Genomic DNA, 19,783 nt, shown 5'->3' on the forward strand with positions numbered 1-19,783 from the left:
TACTGGCTCATCTTAGATACAAGGCATTTTGCTAATACTTGAAAATGGGATAGAATCTAATTTTCATATTTTGAATGTTCGTCTATAAATAATGCACTCTGACAAGGGTGAAAGTTGGGGAAGATGGTTACAAGTGAGTACAGAAAGTCTTTGGTTCTTGAGCAACAGCAGACAATACAACCTCCACTAACTTGAATAGAAATTGTCCAGTCTAACTCCAAACAAATGGCTAGGAATAATAGCAAATGAAATAGTATTTGTGGACTTTTGACTCTGTTTGCAATTCAAAAAGCAGTACCACATGCTAACTGGATTACCAAAAACATTGTTATAATTTTGTTTAAAAGTTTACAGAAGTGGAAAGAGAATGAATAAGAAGGAATAAGAGACAAAACAAGATACAGAACACAAGAAATAGGTTTGTGACAGTATGAACAAATAGAAAAGAAGAATTGGATGGGGACATTATTCTAAGAGTAGAGATACCAGTCGAAAAAAATCCATAGACACTGCATTTGGCCATAAATATAATTTTATCACTAATTATTGTAATATATTGCTTTATACTATGGACAGTGAAAAGGGTAAAAGTTATCAATTCCAAAGAGAAATCTTGCATTGTAAGTCTTTCCTTATTTCAAGCTGTCCCAAAGATACATTTCTGTACACGTCTTGAGTTGAGAAAGATGGCCAAGACTAGGCTTCTTAATGTGAAACAATTGAGTTTCCATTTTCCTGCTGAGAATTCATTTTAGCTGTTTTTTGTGTATGCCAATTTGTTTTCTCCTTTCCGAATTGCTTGTTCTGTAGAATGGTGTCAGAAGTAGACCTAATGAATAAAAGGGTTTGGATCCGGAGCAAGATTGTACAGATCTACTTGTACTGTATGATTAACCTTAATCACCACATCAAGAGGCTCTGGGAGAGCTTTTGGAAGAATCAGCAGCAAGTGCTTTTAATATACAATATAATTATTTTGTCAATTGTTTCACATCTTTTTCTTTCCTTTGGGATACTTGGTCATTTCTAAAAGCTGGATTAGTTAATTGAACCGATGGCTGGTACGTAATGTATGTTTTGCTGAAATGAGTATGACTTACCACCAAATGAATCTGTCTTATTCTCCATGTGAAATAATTGTTTTTGTGTGCCTGAAATCTGGACATTGTTGGGAATCACAGGCATAAGCACATTATCCACATAGCCACAAGGTTCCAAAGAGATTGGGCTGTCGATGCTTCTGGAGTCACTCAACGCCCTTTACATGCTTGGAAAACAAGAGTTTTATTGGTTGCCTTGTGGTTACAGTTGCAAATTTTACTCCATTTCCTACAAAGTCCCTCCTTTTGTTTTCAGCCAATAAGCAAAGCATAGTTAATGCAGTCCTTTTTCTCAGCTTGCTTCGCCTAGAAATCAGGGCAAACATTTTTAAAGAAATTGTCTTGACTGTTTCTCACTAATTCTCAGGAATTTTATTGTTAATCGTTCGCAGCTTATAATCTTCATGGGAACTATCTGGCATCTTTGCTCTGCTTGCTCAGGAATGGTGATTGGCATCTAAGGAGTGGAGAATGTCTTCCTTGGGGCCTCTGGGAATGGTAATCATGGGTCTGCATGCCTCACTTTCTGATGGGCATTGTTGGGAGGTTTCCATGTCAAGAGTATAATTTGCACAAATATACTTTTCATGACTTTCCCTTTATATAGCTCCTCAGTGCACTTCAATACTGTATACTTGTGAAGATAGTTACAACAATTTGCTATCCACTGAGTAAAGAGATAGATGAATAAATAAATATTTACACACAGAGTTTTGTTACTAAATTGCCAACCCCCCACCCCATCACGGGGAGGCAATGAATGACGTGTGTAGTTCTCACTCTGGCCCTGCAGGAAAATTTGGCCCACAACAGATGGGAGAGGGCCCAGACGGGTGGCGGGGTGCAAGACATCAGAGTCCTCACTCCCTATGAGGCATGGGCCCTGGAGGTTGCAGGGATGGCTGAGGACAGATCTGTCACCAACTTAGAGGCTGGCCCCCACCCAGATGACTTGCCACACGTGAATTGTTAATGCCATACAGACTGACCCATCCCTCCTACTGACCCCAAATCTATTCTTCCGCCGGATCCGCTTCTGATGGTTCCGGTCCATCCAGGGTAGTCATCGTCTCCCTCACACCCCCATCACGGGAGTCCCCCCACCCCCATGAGAACACTTCGGAGGGGAGCTCCGAGGAGACCACCGTATTCGCACCACAGCTGTAATCCCCACCCTCCACTAGCGCAGAGACACACCTCGGTGGGTGACAGTAGCGGATAGGCTACTTGGGCGCAACCTGGTAAGCATCAGACAGTTGCTGATACACATCAGGTGGAGGCAAGACCAAAGTTGGAGGTCTGCTGGATCTCAGGACCCAGCTGGGTCTCAGTCAGATGCTGAGCCTCTGGACCAGGTTTACCCGGACCTGATACAGTCGATAGGGTGCGGCCGTGATATTCAGAGGAGGTCAACAACACTCCAGCATGTTCATAGCTGACTGGAGAAGTCCCAGAGTCTACGGGCGCAGGAGATGGCACCAGCAATGTGTGGCACCGAGGCAAAACTGCTAGGGTGGTGACCGCAATGGAGAGTCTGCTACACAATGACAGCAGCGTGAGTGCAAGTGTCCAAGGTGTGGCTCAGTCAGTGACGACCATGGCTGAGCACCTCGACAGCATATCCCAATACCAAGTGGACCTTGATGAGGCGCTGAGGAGTATATCCTGGTCACTGAGGAGCATTGCCAAGGATGTTGATACTGTGCTGTGACATTGGGGAGTCGCCAGGGCTGGCCGGGCCAGATGACGCAGGAGCAACTGCGGATCAATCCAGCTACCTCTCCGTCTCAAGGTGAACCCCAGGGCCGTAAGGGCACTGACTGGGAAGGGGGTTTGGGTGCACCGGGCGTCAATCCGGAGCCACGCTGTGGAGTGGTGACGGCGGCCACCAGTTTCCCTGAGATGCATCCCTTGACGGCGGCACATCTCTCAGTCTGCACCTGGAACAGGGTGGCAAGGTGGGACATGTACCGTTGGCAGTGTGCTGGGTCACAGGGCCCCCACAGGACACCCACCAGGAGCATCGAAGGACACGGGACGCAGTAGGATCACTGAGAGGGCACTGGGGGGAGGGGATAGGGGTTAGGCAAGAGGGGAAGGGTGTGATGGGGTGGTGGGGTAGGTGTGAGGAGAGTCGGGTGGCACCATGGGAGATTTGGGCAAGTGGGGACAAATGTATAACATTAAAAAACATTGCACTCAAGAAATATGATGTCTCTGGCACTTTCTTCTGCAATGCGGGCTGAACACCAATCCCCTGCCCCAGCTCCCCGGCAATGGAGATCCTGGATACCTCTTTTTTTCTGACCCACGCTTCCCAACTACCCTGGCGCACCATGTGCAGGTGATGGGTGTGAGCTCGAGTCAGACTATGGCATAATCTCTCAGTGGGTTATCATCACCCCCATGTCCTTGACAGTGACCCGCTGACAGTGCGGACACAGTGCCCTCCATTGCCCTGGAGTGATGTTACTCAGACCCTGGGAGGGTGGAATAGGGTGGTTGTGTGGGGAGGAGCCAAATGGTGAGGGGGAAGGCTGAGGGAGGGGGGAGCAGGAGTGGAGAAGGGGGGAGACTGACAGATGAGGCCACTTCCTTGCCGGACCCTCTCCGCTGCCCCCTGTCCTCAATTTTCCGATGGTCTTTTGGGTCGTCCCCGGGCTTGTCCTCCAGCCCCTCCTGGTCTGGCACCTCAGCAGCATCCTCGTCGTCGTCCTCCTCCTCTGAGGTGAGCACATGATCCTCATCCCCAACCTCCAGCATACCACCCCGCTGTTGTGCCAGATTGTGGAGGACACAGCAGACTACCACAAAGCGGGTGATCCTCCGGGTGGTGTACTGCAGGGCACCACCGAGCAGTCGAGGCATCGGAAACGCATTTTGAGCAGTCCACTGCACCTCTCCATGACAGCCCCTCTCAACGGGTGGCCTTATTGAATCGGCTCTTCGTTTCAATCTCCGGCCTCTGTACTCATGTCATTAGCCAGATCTTCAGCGTGTACCCCTTATCTCCCTAGAGCTGCAGCCCACCCTGGGGTGGTTGTCAAAGATGCCGAGGATGTCTAACTGCCCCAGGATTTAGCTGTCGTGAACACTCCCTGGGAAGCATGCATACACGTTCATGATCTGCATATGGTGTATGTTCAGAGAGTGGAACCCCTTCTTGTTAACGTAGTGCACTCCAAGATCGCCCTGTGAGCGCAAGGCAACATGCGTGTAGTCTATCAGCCCCTGCACCTGGGCATTCCAGCGATGGTGAAGAATCCTGCTGCCCTGCAATCCTGTTGGACTTGCTCCATGTCAAAGTAGATGTCGTTTTCCGCCTGGGCAAGCAGGGCATCTGTGACCCATCCAGTGCACCTGTGGGCTGTGGCCTGCGAGATGCCACACAGGTCCCCGCTCGAACCCTGGAAGGATCTCGAGGCGTAAAAGTTCACACTTCATCCATCATCTGTTCGACTTCATCCATCATCTGTTCAAACGACCAGCAACGCCTGTACACCCTGAGTCCCTCGCTGGGTGATGAGCGGCTGGGGCTTCAGGGTGTGGGGTGGGTCCATGCACGTGGTCCACCGCCTCGAGCATCTGAAGATGGTGCTGCTGTCTCTGGCGTCTGACCTCCCAGCCTGTGAGCAGCACCACTAAGGCCTGTTCTGCGGTGTCAAAAGTACCATCCATATTGTTTAATATCTGTAAGGAATTAGGTGTTAGACTGACAAACAGCACTGGCTCCCATCCCGGGATCCTCAATTCCACCATTGATCTCCCCCACGCCTGGAATGCCCAGCGGGCGGCGTGCTGGAGGTGGAGGAACATGTGGCCTCTGCAAGGAGAAGGCGAGGATGCTGAGGAGGTATCAGACTATGGCGCAGGTTGAATAGCACCAGTGCAAAGCTCTCTGCTGGTTATCATCAGCCCTCTGCCCTCAACAGTGACCCTTTGACAGTGCCAACACAGTCCCAGAACCCTGGATTGATGTAACAGAAACACTAGGAGGGTGAGAAATGCAGGGAGATGGGGTGGGGAGGGTATGAAGTGGGCGAATATGAGGGCCTCCCCAGTTCCCTCATTGTCTGGGAAGGAAAATGGCGACTCACCTCCTCGAGTCCCTGCAGCAACCAACCATTCTGCCAGCTTCACGTTTTTAGAAAGCTGTACTAATCGGCGCCCGCAAGACTACTCACTGGGGAAGTGGTTAGATCACGGCTTAGATAGGGGGTCACGCCAATTAATTGTATGAGATTGGGCTTAAATGGTGATTATTGGTTTCTCGCTATGGCGGGTGCCTGATTTCAGCAAAGGAAACGGGCCAGTTAATTAGCAATCCGATTGGCACCGAGCATGGTTCTCGTTTTTGGCCTTTCCCGCGATCTAAGTCTCGTTGCGCCCTCGCTTAAGTACAACGTGGCCATTAAACTGCACCCTCTGAATTTTCTTTTGTGTGACAAGTATTTCAAATCTTGGCTGTGTGTATAAACCCATAGAAGGATGTGTTTTAAAGCACATTTTTTTGAGCAGTATGATAATCCTAGAATACATTCTCATTCTCACTATGCTTATTCTTTTCAAAGCACTCTTCCTTTGATGTGGGTCTGTCTCACAGAAGCAGTTCAAGACGAAATGACCTTGCGGTTTGTAAAGCAGCAATCTGTGTTGAATGTTAACTGTCTCTATAATTGACTGCATGTATTTAATAGTCTGCGAGGCTCCGATATTTGCAAATTGGTTGTGTGCAGTGTCAACACAGATTGAGAATTGTTACCTACACTTTGCTGACAAAAGAGAGCTGCTGAAGCTTTTCATCTTGCACATCAAAGCACTTTGCAAGAATTACAGTGTAAGAGGAAAACGAAGTTACACTATATATGACGAGTGCTGATTGATTGGCAAGTGAATTCTGGTGGAGGTGTCATGAAGACTGCACCAGGTGATGGTAACTGACAGGTTAACTGCCCAGCAGTGTTCAAAATTTTCTTTAAAAAATAAATACATTTAGAGTACCCAATTCATTTTTTCCAATTAAGAGGCAATTTAGTGTGATCAATCCATCTACCCCGCGGCAAAATTTGTTCGAAATTTATACCAGGCAGCTTGACCCTGATTGGTCAAGGAAATGCCCGGGAGAATAAATCACCAAATGGCTGTCACTTATTTTGTTTAGCTTAAACCAGCGCACTGTGTGTACATGATCTTTCTGTCTGCAGAAACACGGCCCTGTATAGAGCTTCCAATATATGTAAAAGCGGCACACTGCAAATCTGGTTGGAAATCTTAAAAGTGGTTGTCATTTTAATTCTTAGCACACTTGAGGGTTATTTAGCAATGTTGTTCAATCGCCGAATTACGTCTATTATTGACACTTTTAAATTTTTCAAGCACTGGCTGGTTGGGTAAAGTCTGTAAATTTCCTGTTGCAAACGGTGGAACGGGCATGCTGTTTGATGCAATCTGCCAGTCTTTGGGACAAATGGCCTTCATACCTAGCATTCGTACTGGCATTAAAATTCATACACTATATTACTCTTGCAAAGTGTCCTAATGAGTACAAGATGAAAAGATTTAACATGCCTCTTATTTACAGCAGTATTCAAGTTCTGTACTATCAAACAACTAATTACATACACTTGCTCATCAGTAAGAATCCTTAGAGTGACGTATGCTGCAGGTTTACAAAATTGCTGCATGAGTACTTTGTGTATTTGTGAACTTAATACTGTTTAATCAACTTTTAGTTTGCACGTGTCACTTTATTGCACTTTGTTTACTCGAAGAAACTTAAACTGTATCCTTGTTTTCCTGTCTCTTCCTCCTGCCTCCAAAACAAATAAGTAAATATAACTAAATCTAGATTCCATCAATGATCAAACTACCTTTTTGAATTTCTAAGATCAGAGACCATTTAGAAAAAGGAACTCCGCAATTTAGGTTTTCTGATCAATGCTTTCTAATTATTTTAAATGATTTTGTGTATGTTAGGAATTGTCAGGAAATGATTGTCAGGAAATCCTTGCTGGCCTACTGTCATTTACTTTCCTTAAAGCGTAAATATTTGCCCTGTGATGGTTTAATCACGAACACCATCTTAAAGTTTTGCCATTTTTTGAAATGGTGATCCAGATGAACCAGTATTAGCGTGTTTTAGGTGCTTAACCCAAATAACATTTCACTTGTGTCCTAAATGGGACCCAGTAATTGTGTCAATGTTATGACACTTCTTCAAAATGAGACTTTGAAGAAAAAGGACATGAGGGTTATGTTTTGATGGGTTAGTTTGGGATAAGCTTGCCTTGGGGACTTTGCTTGAAGCATTTATTTGACTTTTAGGTTAGGTAATGGAAATAATTATGATTCACTTTTTAAACTCAGTTTTGGTATTACCACATATGCATTGCAAAGACTTCCTAAATGTTATGATGTATGAAAATAAGCTTGTTTTTCATTGAATTAAACCAGGATACTTCAATGATGTAAATATTTAACTGTGTATGTTAGTTCACAATCTATTTGTTGCGCACAATGTGTCTTATGCACAATGACTGTGAGTCGACTTTATTTCAAACCAATAATCTTTATTCACACACACAATGTTAGCGTCAATCAGTCTAAGTTTTACTACAGAATGTTAAAGTGCATTACTAAACCTTGACTTAATTTTGAGTGACTGACAAGTACCCAAACAGATGTTGGCCTTTATCCGTGAGTTGGTTTCTGTCGTCCTTGATGTTTAGTCCTTGGTCTAGTCTGACACTCTGGCTCTGGTCTTCCTTCTACTGGTGGCATGATGGCCCTCTTCATGGTGGCCGGTGAAGATCACTGTTGTGTTCCTGTTGCTGGCTGCTGCAGAGAGAGTTTCTAAGTTGGTGTGGCATCTTTTAACCTTCCTGGATTTTGCACCCTTTTGGGCGGTCTCTGGATCATTGCCAATCGGTTGACCAGAGCTTGATCATCCTGGTTGATTGAGTCCAATCAGGGCCTGCCACATCGTTCTTGGGGTGTGCACTCATGTCCATGCCTGCAGGTGTTGGGGGCACGTAGCCAATGTTTCTGGTGGACATTCGCAATTGACAGTGTACTTCTATTGTTCCTGGGATGGCCTGGAGATGGTCTTTGTGCATTGCAATGTTCAGGCTGTAGCCTGCTCATCAATATTCATTTAGACAGTGGCCTGCTTATTCTTGTATTGGCATCCTTTTTTCCCAGCATCCTTTGCAGAACGCCATCTAAGGTGAACGTTCAGCTACATCTTTAACTATTTGACAGTTTTACCCTGACAATAGAATCCTGCAGATACTCCAGATCGGAGGGGGCATTTGGTCCATTGGATCTCTGCCAATGAGGGCTGTTTAACGAGAGCAGTCGAATTCCAGTTCACTACCGTTTCTTCATGTTGTATATTTTTGCAATTTCCTGCTTTTCCTTTTAAATCATACAAATTGCCTAGTTTCACAACCTTGCCTTTACCTATAGTTTTCCCATGCGCCCACCCCCCACCCTGTCAGTACCTACAATACAGGATAAGTGGCCTCCATTTGTGCGGTAACCATTCTGTTATTCTATTCTTTTGCCTCCGGATATTCCAATGTATCAATAAATAATAATTTATTCTGACTTTTCTCTTAATTTTGCTTTTGGCAATATCGAGGCTGATTGCTATAGATTTGCCATTTGGTGGATTTGTCACCGCTTTGAAAACTATTGTTAGATCTTTTCCCAAGTTGAACAAAGAAGATTTAAAAAATTTGGTGGAATGTGTGTGAAAGCCACGATCAACAACACTAAATTGACTTCAAATGTGCTAGGTTTTATTTGCTCTGAATTGAGTTTTTATATCTTTCAAGATCACGAAGTTCATTGGATACAGTGAATAGTTGTGTTGATAATTACAATAATGTACAAAACCCGTTTCATTTCTAGTTTGACCATTTGAACAGCAGACAATATTGGTCCCACTGTAGAACAGTGATTAGTGAGAAGATGGATAAAAATTGACAAGTCTGTACAGTTTGTGCTCGGGACTTTGTTTATTTTAAAGTTTAGTTATAATTTTATCTTTCTGAAAGGAGAGTTCTATCTCCCTGTGATTTTTTACATCATTGTTGATTTTTTTCCTTGAATATTGAGGACAAGAGATTCAAGTAATGCTTTTATGTTTCACTCGCCTAAAAACCTTTAAACTTTCTTCTGTGCTAGTGTTGTGTAGATTCCAGCAGTCTTTGGTTTTGACATTCTCACCAATACTGCAGTCCAATCCTCTGGTTTCCCACTAATCCTCGCCACTTTGTATGCTTTTTCCTTAGCCTTTATGCTGTCCTTGACATCCCTCTTAAAATAAGTCATAAGTGAGGCTTTTGCAATAGGAGGATCAGTGTCAGCTTGGATTTAAAGAAATTGCTGAAAAGCAGTGATCAGCAAATCATGGTGATAGTTTTTCAAACTGGAGACTTGGGAAACGTGACAGACAGCGATGATGATATCATTGGATTCCAATTTTGTTATGGACGGTTGGTCAGATCTCAACAGTGTAGAACCGAAACGTTTTAATTTTGAAGACTTTGCAGAAAAATCGACTCACTTCAGCAGTGATTGCATAAGAAATAGAGCTTGATTATTTTTACACACAAAACTTTATTAAATCAAAATGAAAACAATATTTAAACTTTTAAACTTCAAACCTAACAAGAACAGCATTCATGTATCTTTTAATCCGAACACACTATTGTCCATTAAACAGCACATAAAATGGACATACAACTCTCAACTCTAATTAGGTAGGCAGGCAGGGAACATAGAACATAGAACATAGAACATAGAACGATACAGCGCAGTACAGGCCCTTCGGCCCTCGATGTTGCACCGACATGGAAAAAAACTAAAGGCCATCTAACCTACACTATGCCCTTATCATCCATATGCTTATCCAATAAACTTTTAAATGCCCTCAATGTTGGCGAGTTCACTACTGTTGCAGGTAGGGCATTCCACGGCCTCACCACTCTTTGCGTAAAAAACCCACCTCTGACCTCTGTCCTATATCTATTACCCCTCAATTTTAGGCTATGTCCCCTCGTGCTAGCCACCTCCATCCGCGGGAGAAGGCTCTCGCTGTCCACCCTATCTAACCCTCTGATCATTTTGTATGCCTCTATTAAGTCACCTCTTAACCTTCTTCTCTCTAACGAAAACAACCTCAAGTCCATCAGCCTTTCCTCATAAGATTTTCCCTCCATACCAGGCAACATCCTGGTAAATCTCCTCTGCACCCGTTCCAAAGCTTCCACGTCCTTCCTATAATGAGGCGACCAGAACTGTACGCAATACTCCAAATGCGGCCGTACCAGAGTTTGGTACAGCTGCATCATGACCTCATGGCTCCGGAACTCAATCCCTCTACCAATAAAGGCCAACACACCATAGGCCTTCTTCACAACCCTATCAACCTGGGTGGCAACTTTCAGGGATCTATGTACATGGACACCGAGATCCCTCTGCTCATCCACACTACCAAGAATTTTACCATTAGCCAAATATTCCGCATTCCTGTTATTCTTTCCAAAGTGAATCACCTCACACTTCTCCACATTAAACTCCATTTGCCACCTCTCAGCCCAGCTCTGCAGCTTATCTATGTCCCTCTGTAACCTGCAACATCCTTCCGCACTGTCTACAACTCCACCGACTTTAGTGTCGTCTGCAAATTTACTCACCCATCCTTCTGCGCCCTCCTCTAGGTCATTTATAAAAATGACAAACAGCAACGGCCCCAGAACAGATCCTTGTGGTACGCCACTCGTAACTGAACTCCATTCTGAACATTTCCCATCAACTACCCCTCTCTGTCTTCTTTCAACTAGCCAATTTCTGATCCACATCTCTAAATCACCCTCAATCCCCAGCCTCCGTATTTTCTGCAATAGCCGACCGTGGGGAACCTTATCAAACGCTTTACTGAAATCCATATACACCACATCAACTGCTCTACCCTCGTCTACCTGTTCAGTCACCTTCTCAAAGAACTCGATAAGGTTTGTGAGGCATGACCTACCCTTCACAAAACCATGCTGACTATCCCTAATCATATTATTCCTATCTAGATGATTATAAATCGTATCTTTTATAATCCTCTCCAAGACTTTACCCACCACAGACGTTAGGCTCACCGGCCTATAGTTACCGGGGTTATCTCTACTCCCCTTCTTGAACAAAGGGACCACATTTGCTATCCTCCAGTCCTCTGGCACTATTCCTGTAGCTAATGATGACCTAAAAATCAAAGCCAAAGGCTCAGCAATCTCTTCCCTGGCTTCCCAGAGAATCCTAGGATAAATCCCATCCGGCCCCGGGGACTTATCTATTTTCACCTTGTCCAGAATTGCCAACACTTCTTCCCTACGCACCTCAATGCCATCTATTCTAATAGCCTGGGTCTCAGCATTCTCCTCCACAATATTATCTTTTTCTTGAGTGAATACTGACGAAAAGTATTCATTTAGTATCTCGCTTATCTCCTCAGCCTCCACACACAACTTCCCACCACTGTCCTTGACTGGCCCTACTCTTACCCTAGTCATTCTTTTATTCCTGACATACCTATAGAAAGCTTTTGGGTTTTCCTTGATCCTACCTGCCAAAGACTTCTCATGTCCCCTCCTTGCTCGTCTCAGCTCTCTCTTTAGATTCTTCCTCGCTTCCTTGTAACTATCAAGCGCCCCAACTGAAACTTCACGCCTCATCTTCACATAGGCCTCCTTCTTCCTCTTAACAAGAGATTCCACTTCTTTGGTAAACCACGGTTCCCTCGCTCGACCCCTTCCTCCCTGCCTGACTGGTACGTACTTATCAAGAACATGCAATAGCTGTTCCTTGAACAAGCTCCACATATCCAGTGTGCCCAACCCTTGCAGCCTACTTCTCCAACCAACACATCCTAAGTCATGTCTAATGGCATCATAATTGCCCTTCCCCCAGCTATAACTCTTGCTCTGCGGGGTATACTTATCCCTTTCCATCACTAACGTAAAGGTCACCGAATTGTGGTCACTGTCTCCAAAGTGTTCACCTACCTCCAGATCTAACACCTGGCCTGGTTCATTACCCAAAACCAAATCCAAAGTGGCCTCACCTCTTGTTGGCCTGTCAACATATTGTGTCAGAAAACCCTCCTGCACACATTGTACAAAGAACGACCCATCCAATGTACTCGAACTATATCTTTTCCAGTCAATATTAGGAAAGTTAAAGTCTCCCATAACAACTACCCTGTTACTTTCGCTCTTTTCCAGAATCATCTTCGCCATCCTTTCCTCTACATCTCTAGAACTATTAGGTGGCCTATAGAAAACTCCCAACAGGGTGACCTCTCCTTTCCTGTTTCTAACCTCAGCCCATACTACCTCGGAAGAAGAGTCCCCATCTTGCATCCTTTCTACCACCGTAATACTGTCCTTGACTAGCAGCGCCACACCTCCCCCTCTTTTGCCCCCTTCTCTGACCTTACTAAAGCACCTAAACCCCGGAACCTGCAACAACCATTCCTGTCCCTGCTCTATCCATGTCTCTGAAATGGCCACAACATCGAAGTCCCAGGTACCTACCCATGCTGCCAGTTCCCCTACCTTATTTCGTATACTCCTGGCATTGAAATAGACACACTTCAAACCACAGACCTGAACACTGCCGCCCTCCTGCGAAGTCAAAACTGTGCTCCTGACCTCTCTACTCTCAATCTCTCGCACCCCAAAACTACAATCCAGGTTCCCATGCCCCTGCTGAATTAGTTTAAACCCCCCCAAAGAGTACTAACAAATCTCCCCCCCAGGATATTGGTGCCCCTCAGGTTCAGATGTAGACCATCCTGTCTATAGAGGTCCCACCTTCCCCAGAAAGAGCCCCAGTTATCCAGAAATCTGAATCCCTCCCGCCTGCACCATCCCTGTGCTTAAATTTATGCTTAACTATGCTTAAATTTATAGAATATATTTCTGCTGGTAGAGTAACTCCTTCAAGCCTCTTTTCGAAGCCGGTCTCTGTGGCAGCTTTTGATGACCTGTCCCAGTGTCTTTCCAAATCCTTCTGCCCCCACATGTTTGAACAGGATATTTTTCTTTCTGAGCTCTGCCCAACCCCTCAAACAATGGTTCTGTCCTGGTGTCCAGACTTGAACTCATCATTGCTATCTGCCCACTCCCATTTACACACAAAAAAACAAGGCCATGTTATTAATATGCAATTAACCTCCTAAAGAAGCAATCTGCTCCATTATGGGCTAATGGCTGGTCAGATCAGAGTGTCCCAGAGGACAATGGATCTTGAATAAATCACCCCAGCTGAACATGGGTAACCTGTTTATTCCCATTAACGAGTTTAAGTCTGAATGGGACCATGTAACTCAGGTAAGGTGTGGACGTGTACCTCGAACCCTCTGCTCGCAGTTTTACCCTTGGTCTGTTAACACCTAAATCGCCCACTACATCTCCTTTCCCAATTCCAGGTCCCATTTGTAACAATAGGACCTAAATAGGCTAGCAAAATGAACAGACAAGTTACAAATAGAATTTATTGAAAGATGTGTGAGGTGAATCCCTCCTAGCAGAAGGACTAGGGAGCGGCAGTGTAGAGGAAATTACTTATTCAGGTCAGAATCACCAAAATGGAACTTGGCTAACACTAAGTTGCGGGATGGGGAGATGGGAGGGGAGAATGGCATCACAGAAAAATCATGAGTTGATTGACTAATGTTTGTTTTAGTTTAGTTTCCCTTTCTTCAGTGTTATGGAGTTAGTCTGAGGAGCTGGGAATTTAAAGTTTTCAATTTATTTTTTGGATAATAGTTAAGGTACCCGTCCTATATTTAAGTGACATCAGAAGAGAAGTAAGTAGCTGGTGAGTCTTCAATTTTTATAATAAGCTTTTATTATCTAATAGATGGAGAAATGGTAGGGCCACTCCGTCCCCTGGAGTGCATATCCGGTTCCACTTGGAAACTTCAGGATGCTCCAGTGTCTGGATCATGATATGGGCAGGAAGTGTGGTCAGCTGCAGCAATTCTAGCTCAGTGTTTCAGAATGTGAGCTGGTTTCACTGCAGCATGTTCACAAGGCTGAGGGCTCTGTGAATTGTACGTTTATTGACGTCATCCTACAGCTTAAGGGTATACAGGGAGATAAGGAATAAGTGACTGCCAGAAGTCAAAAGAAGAAGGCAATAAGAAAAGGTCTAAATTAGCGTTACCACACATATGTGAATATGCAGAGTGTGGTAAATACGTTTGGTCAGTTTCAAAACAGCTACATGGAAATATATTATAAATCATGGAGAGCTGGTTCGAAGAAGGGCAGGACTGGTATCAAATATTTCTGGATCGGTGTTCAGGACAATTTGGAAGGAAGGGAAGGAGGTGAATGACTGTATTGATTAAGGTGAAGATTGAAGTGCGGGAGCGGATTTCCTCGAAAAGAAAGGACAAAATGTATTTGGCCAGAGCTAAGGAACAACAAGAGTGTAATTAAATTGCTCGGTGACGTCCATAGGCACCAACTAGAGAGCAAAATGTAGGTGAACAAATTTTAAAGGAAATCACAGAGAGGTGCAAGAATGATTTGTTTTAAGGGAGGGACTTTAGTTATCTTAATATAGATGGGATAGTAGTAGTGCAAAGGGCAGAGAGCAACAACAAGTCATAGTGTGTGTTCTGGAGAATTTTCAGTTTGTTTTCAGACCAATGAGAAAGTATGCATTACTGGATGTGGCTTTTGGGAATGAGGTGGGCCAAGTGGATCAGATATCATTGGGGGAACATTTAGGTGACAGTAACCATGTATCATAAGGCTTGGATTGGGTGTGCAAAAAGGACAGACACCAATCTAGGGTAAGAATAATGAACTGAGGGAAAGCTAACTTCAGTGGCATGAGAATGGATGCGGCCTACGCGTATTGGAATCTAATATCTTCAGGTAAAACTGTGACTGAACAATGGGCTAGTTTGGGTGCAGTCAAGGTATATTCCCATGAAGGGGAAAGGTGGGGGAAACAAATTCCGAGCTTCCTGGGTGACAAAAGAGATGGAGATTAAGATGAGCCAGAAAAAATGCCATGCGCCATATGAGTGACCTATCATTTCCTGTTTTCTGTTTCCCTCTTTTTTTGAATAAAGCAGTTACATTTGCTATCTTCCAACTTAATGCAACCGTGAGAATTTTGGAAAATAAAGACAAATGCATCAACTGTCTCGTTAAACACTTCTTTCAAGACCTTCAGAATTGTGGGCCACTTTTACGGAAATTCAATTTGAAAAGACAAGTCAAGGAATTTTTAGAGAATTTTCCCTCAACATTGGACTTATTATTGGCATATATTATTTATATTTATCAGTGCTCTTTTTCCACATTAGGTTTAACAATGTTTTGAATTGAAATATGACAAAGATCTAAGTTGACATGAAGCATATTTGAAAGTACAGATGGCTTTTTATAATGCTGTATTTATACAGTAGATTATTCACCGAGAGGTGTACACAACCTGATCATCACATTTCAGGGAGTCAGAATGGAATCCGTGTCCTTGTGGTCAAAAAATTACTACCATTTTACATTTTTATTATATTGCAGCGAGGAGGAGAGAGGAAAAAGTCCAAATGCACATCTTTATATTTTCAATCTCAATTTATTTCCAGATGTCATTAATCTGTCTATATCGTGTTCTTCATTTTTTCTTCTTGTTTCCTTGTCTGTGCATTCGTAGATGACATCTCGTGCAAAGGATAAATCAGCTCATCTTGAGAAAACCTTCCGAGTTGTATGTAAACTATGTGTTGTCACTTGGTTTTATAATTTAATCTGTACAAAATGAGTTATGGTACATTGTATATATATTCTTCACCTTGGTTATTCTGAAAATCCTTTGCTTCAGGGTTGAAAGTTGAATTATCTGTGTTAGAATTTTGAGGACTTCCGGTGGCGGCCATGGATTGAGTGGGCGCACATTTGGTGGCTCCTGTTTGAGGCGGAATTGTTTGGTCCTTGTTACCCATTCACAGGCTTGTTTGCTGGCTCTCAGCCCTATCAAACGTTCGCGGGAGTGTTTGCTGGCTCTCAGCCCTATCAAATAAGGAGTGCAACTGTAAAGAGGCAACAGTCAGACCAGGAGCTTGTGAGTAGTGCGATAGAAGGGATAATGGTGGAGAACTGTGTGGCATCGTTGCCTGCTCAGTGGTCCACTATACATTTTGTGTGGCATGGACCAGGGGAAGCTGGTTAAAGCGGAGATATGGCTGACCCGAGAGGAGGAGGAGGGGGGGGGGGGAGGGGGAGGAGGAATTAAATGTGCCAGTTAAGAGGTCACGCGTGTCTCCGCATTTGAGGTGTTTGAAGACGGATGTTGTGTTTTTGCAAAAGGCTCATTTGAAGGTGGTGGATCAGACAAGTCTGTGTAATTGATGGGTGGGACAAGTGTTTATTCGGGGTTGGATATGAAAACAAGGTGGGTGGCAGTGCTGGTTAATAAGACGATGTCCTTTGAGGTAGGGAGCATAATGGCGGACCCTGGGGGTAGATTTGTGACGGTGAGCCGGAGATGATGCTGCTGAATATTGATATCCAAAATTGGGAAGATGTGGAGTTTGCGGCAAGTCCTGGCAAAGATACCGGGCCTGGACACTCCCCAGTTGATCATGAGGGGGATGGATTTTAATACAGTGTTAGATCCGAGGCTGGACACGTCTTGCCCCAGGTCTATGAGGGTGTTGGCGATGGCGAAGGAGTTGCTGGAGTTTATGGAGCGAATGGTAGTGACAGATCCATGGTGGTTTGGGAGGCCGAGTGCGAAGGAATTTTTGTTTGTTTTGTGTGTCCACAGGGGGTTCTCCGGATTGATTTGTTTTGTCCTGGACAAGGCGCTGCTGTGGGGGTGGTTAGACCGAGTATTTGGGGGAGAGCTCAGAGGCCACATGGAGGTTGGATGTGGGGTTATTGGCCGATAAGGAGGTCTGAGAGAAGATGCTGGTGGCTATCTGAACTATATAGAGCATCATAAGAACTAGGAGCAGGAGTAAGCCATCTGGCCCCTCGATTCGCCATTCAGTGAGGTCATGGCTGATCTTTTTTGGACTCAGCTCCACTTTCCGGCCCTAACACCATAACCCTTAATCCCTTTATTCTTCAAAACTATCGATCTTTATCTTAAAAACATTTCATGAAGGAGCTTCAACTGCTTCACTAGGCAAGGAATTCCATAGATTCACAACCCTTTGGGTGAAGAAGTTCCTCCTAAACTCAGTCCTAAATCTGCTTCCCCTTATTTTGAGGCTATGCCCCCTAGTTCTGCTTTCACCCGCCAGTGGAAACAACCTGCCCGCATCTATCCTATCTATTCCCTTCATAAGTTTATATGTTTCTATAAGATCCCCCCATATCCTTCTAAATTCCAACGAGTACAGTCCCAGTCTACTCGACCTTTCCTCGTAATCCAACCCCTTCAGCTCTGGGATTAACCTAGTGAATCTCCTCTGCACACCCTCCAGCACCAGTACGTCCTTTCTCAGGTAAGGATACCAAAACTGAACACAATACTCCAGGTGTGGCCTCACTAACACCGTATACAATTGCAGCATAACCTCCCTAGTCTTAAACTCCATCCCTCTAGCAATGAAGGACAAAATTCCATTTGCCGCCTTAATCACCTGTTGCACCTGTAAACCAACTTTTTGCGACTCATGTACGAGCACACCCAGGTCTATCTGCACAGTGGCATGTTTTAATATTTTATCATTTAAATAATCCCGTTTGCTATTATTCCGACCAAAATGGATAACCTTACATTTGTCAACATTGTATTCCATCTTCCAGACCCTAGCCCATTCACATAACCTATCCAAATCCATCTGCAGACTTCCGGTATCCTCTGCACTTTTTGCTTTACCACTCATCTTGCACTTGATCACATTGCACTTGGTCCCCAACTCCAAATCATCTATGTAAACTGTGAACAATTGTGGGCCCATCACTGAACCCTGAGGGACACCACTAGCTACTGATTGCCAACCAGAGAAACACCCATTAATCCCCACTCTTTGCTTTCTAGTAATTAACCAATCCTCTATCCATACTACTACATTACCCTTAATGCCATGCAGCTTTATCTTATGCAGCAATCTTTTGTGTGGCACCTTGTCAAAAGCTTTCTGGAAATCCAGATATACCACATCCATTGGCTCCCCGTTATCTACCGCACTAATGCCTTCAAAAAATTCCACTAAATTAGTTAGGCACAGCCTGCCCTTTATGAACCTATGCTGCATCAAAGAACAAAGAAAATTACAGCACAGGAACAGGCCCTTCGGCCCTCCCAGCCTGCGCCGATCCAGATCCTTTATCTATTTTATACTATCCTGTCTCCTATTTTCCAAGGTCTACTTCCCTCTGTTCCCGCCCGTTCATATACCCGTCTAGATGCCTCTTAAATGATGCTATCGTGCCCGCTTCTACCACCTCCGCTGGTAAAGCGTTCCAGGCACCCACCACCCTCTGCGTAAAAAACTTTCCACGCACATCTCCTTAAACTTTCCCCCTCTCACTTTGAAATCGTGACCCCATGTAACTGACACCCCCACTCTTGGAAAAAGCTTGTTGCTATTCACCCTGTCCATACCTCTCATAATTTTGTAGACCTCAATCAGGTCCCCCCCTCAACCTCCGTCTTTCCAATGAAAACAATCCTAATCTACTCAACCTTTCTTCATAGCTAGCCCCCTCCATCTGCATCTGCCCAATGAGACAATTTCCATCCAGATGCCTGGCTATTTCTTCCTTGATGATAGATTCCAGCATCTTCTCTACTACCGAAGTTAAGCTAACTGGCCTATAAGTACCTGCTTTCTGCCTACCTCCTTTTTAAAACAGTGGTATTACGTTTGCTCATTTCCAATGCACCGGGACCACCCCAAAGTCTAGTGAATTTGGGTAAATTATCATTAGTGCATTTGCAATTTCCCTAGCCATCTCTTTTAGCACTCTGGGGTGCATTCCATCAGGGCCAGGAGACTTGAGTACCTTTAGCCCCATTAGCTTGCCCACCACTACCTCCTTAGTGATAACAATCATCTCAAGGTCCTCAGCTGTCATAGCCTCATTTCCATCAGTCACTGGCTTGTTATTTGTGTCTTCCACTGTGAAGACCGACCCAAAAAACCTGTTCAGCTCCTCAGCCATTTCCTCATCTCTATTATTAAATCTCCCTTCTCATCCTCTTAAGGGACCAATATTTACCTTTGCCACTCTTTTTTGTTTTATATATTTGTCAAAACTTTTACTGTCTGTTTTTATATTCTGAGCAAGTTTATTCTCATAATCTATCTCACTCTTCTTTATAGCTTTTTTAGTAACTTTTTGTTGCCCCCTAAAGATTTCCCAGTCCTCTAGTCTCCCACTAATCTTTGCCACTTTGTATGCTTTTTCCTTCAATTTGATCCTCTCCCTTATTTCCTTAGATATCCACGGTCGATTTTCCCTCTTTCTACCGTCCTTCCTTTTTGTGGGTATGAACCTTTGCTGAGCACTGTGAAAAATCGCTTGGAAGGTTCTCCACTGTTCATCAACTGTTTCACCATAAAGTCTTTGCTCCCAGTCTACCTTAGCTAGTTCTTCTCTCATCCCATTGTAATCTCCTTTGTTTAAACACAAAACACTAGTATT

General features: G+C 44.3%; 1 protein-coding gene across 10 annotated transcripts in view; it reads left to right on the forward strand.

Annotated features, from left to right (window-relative positions):
- Positions 1-19,783, forward strand: part of lrrfip2 (leucine rich repeat (in FLII) interacting protein 2) — a 261,526-nt gene that overhangs the window by 108,702 nt on the left and 133,041 nt on the right. For 5 of the 10 annotated variants that reach the window (XM_038809832.1, XM_038809829.1, XM_038809830.1 and 2 more), the window contains 2 exons: positions 5,672-5,731; positions 15,837-15,890. The exons of the other annotated variants lie outside the window; for them this stretch is intronic. In XM_038809832.1, the coding sequence (XP_038665760.1) occupies positions 5,672-5,731; positions 15,837-15,890 (114 nt within the window). The remainder of the gene's footprint in view (positions 1-5,671; positions 5,732-15,836; positions 15,891-19,783) is intronic. 10 annotated transcript variants of the gene reach the window in all.

The sequence above is a fragment of the Scyliorhinus canicula genome, chromosome 10 (assembly GCF_902713615.1).
Source record: "Scyliorhinus canicula chromosome 10, sScyCan1.1, whole genome shotgun sequence".
Taxonomy (NCBI): domain Eukaryota; kingdom Metazoa; phylum Chordata; class Chondrichthyes; order Carcharhiniformes; family Scyliorhinidae; genus Scyliorhinus; species Scyliorhinus canicula.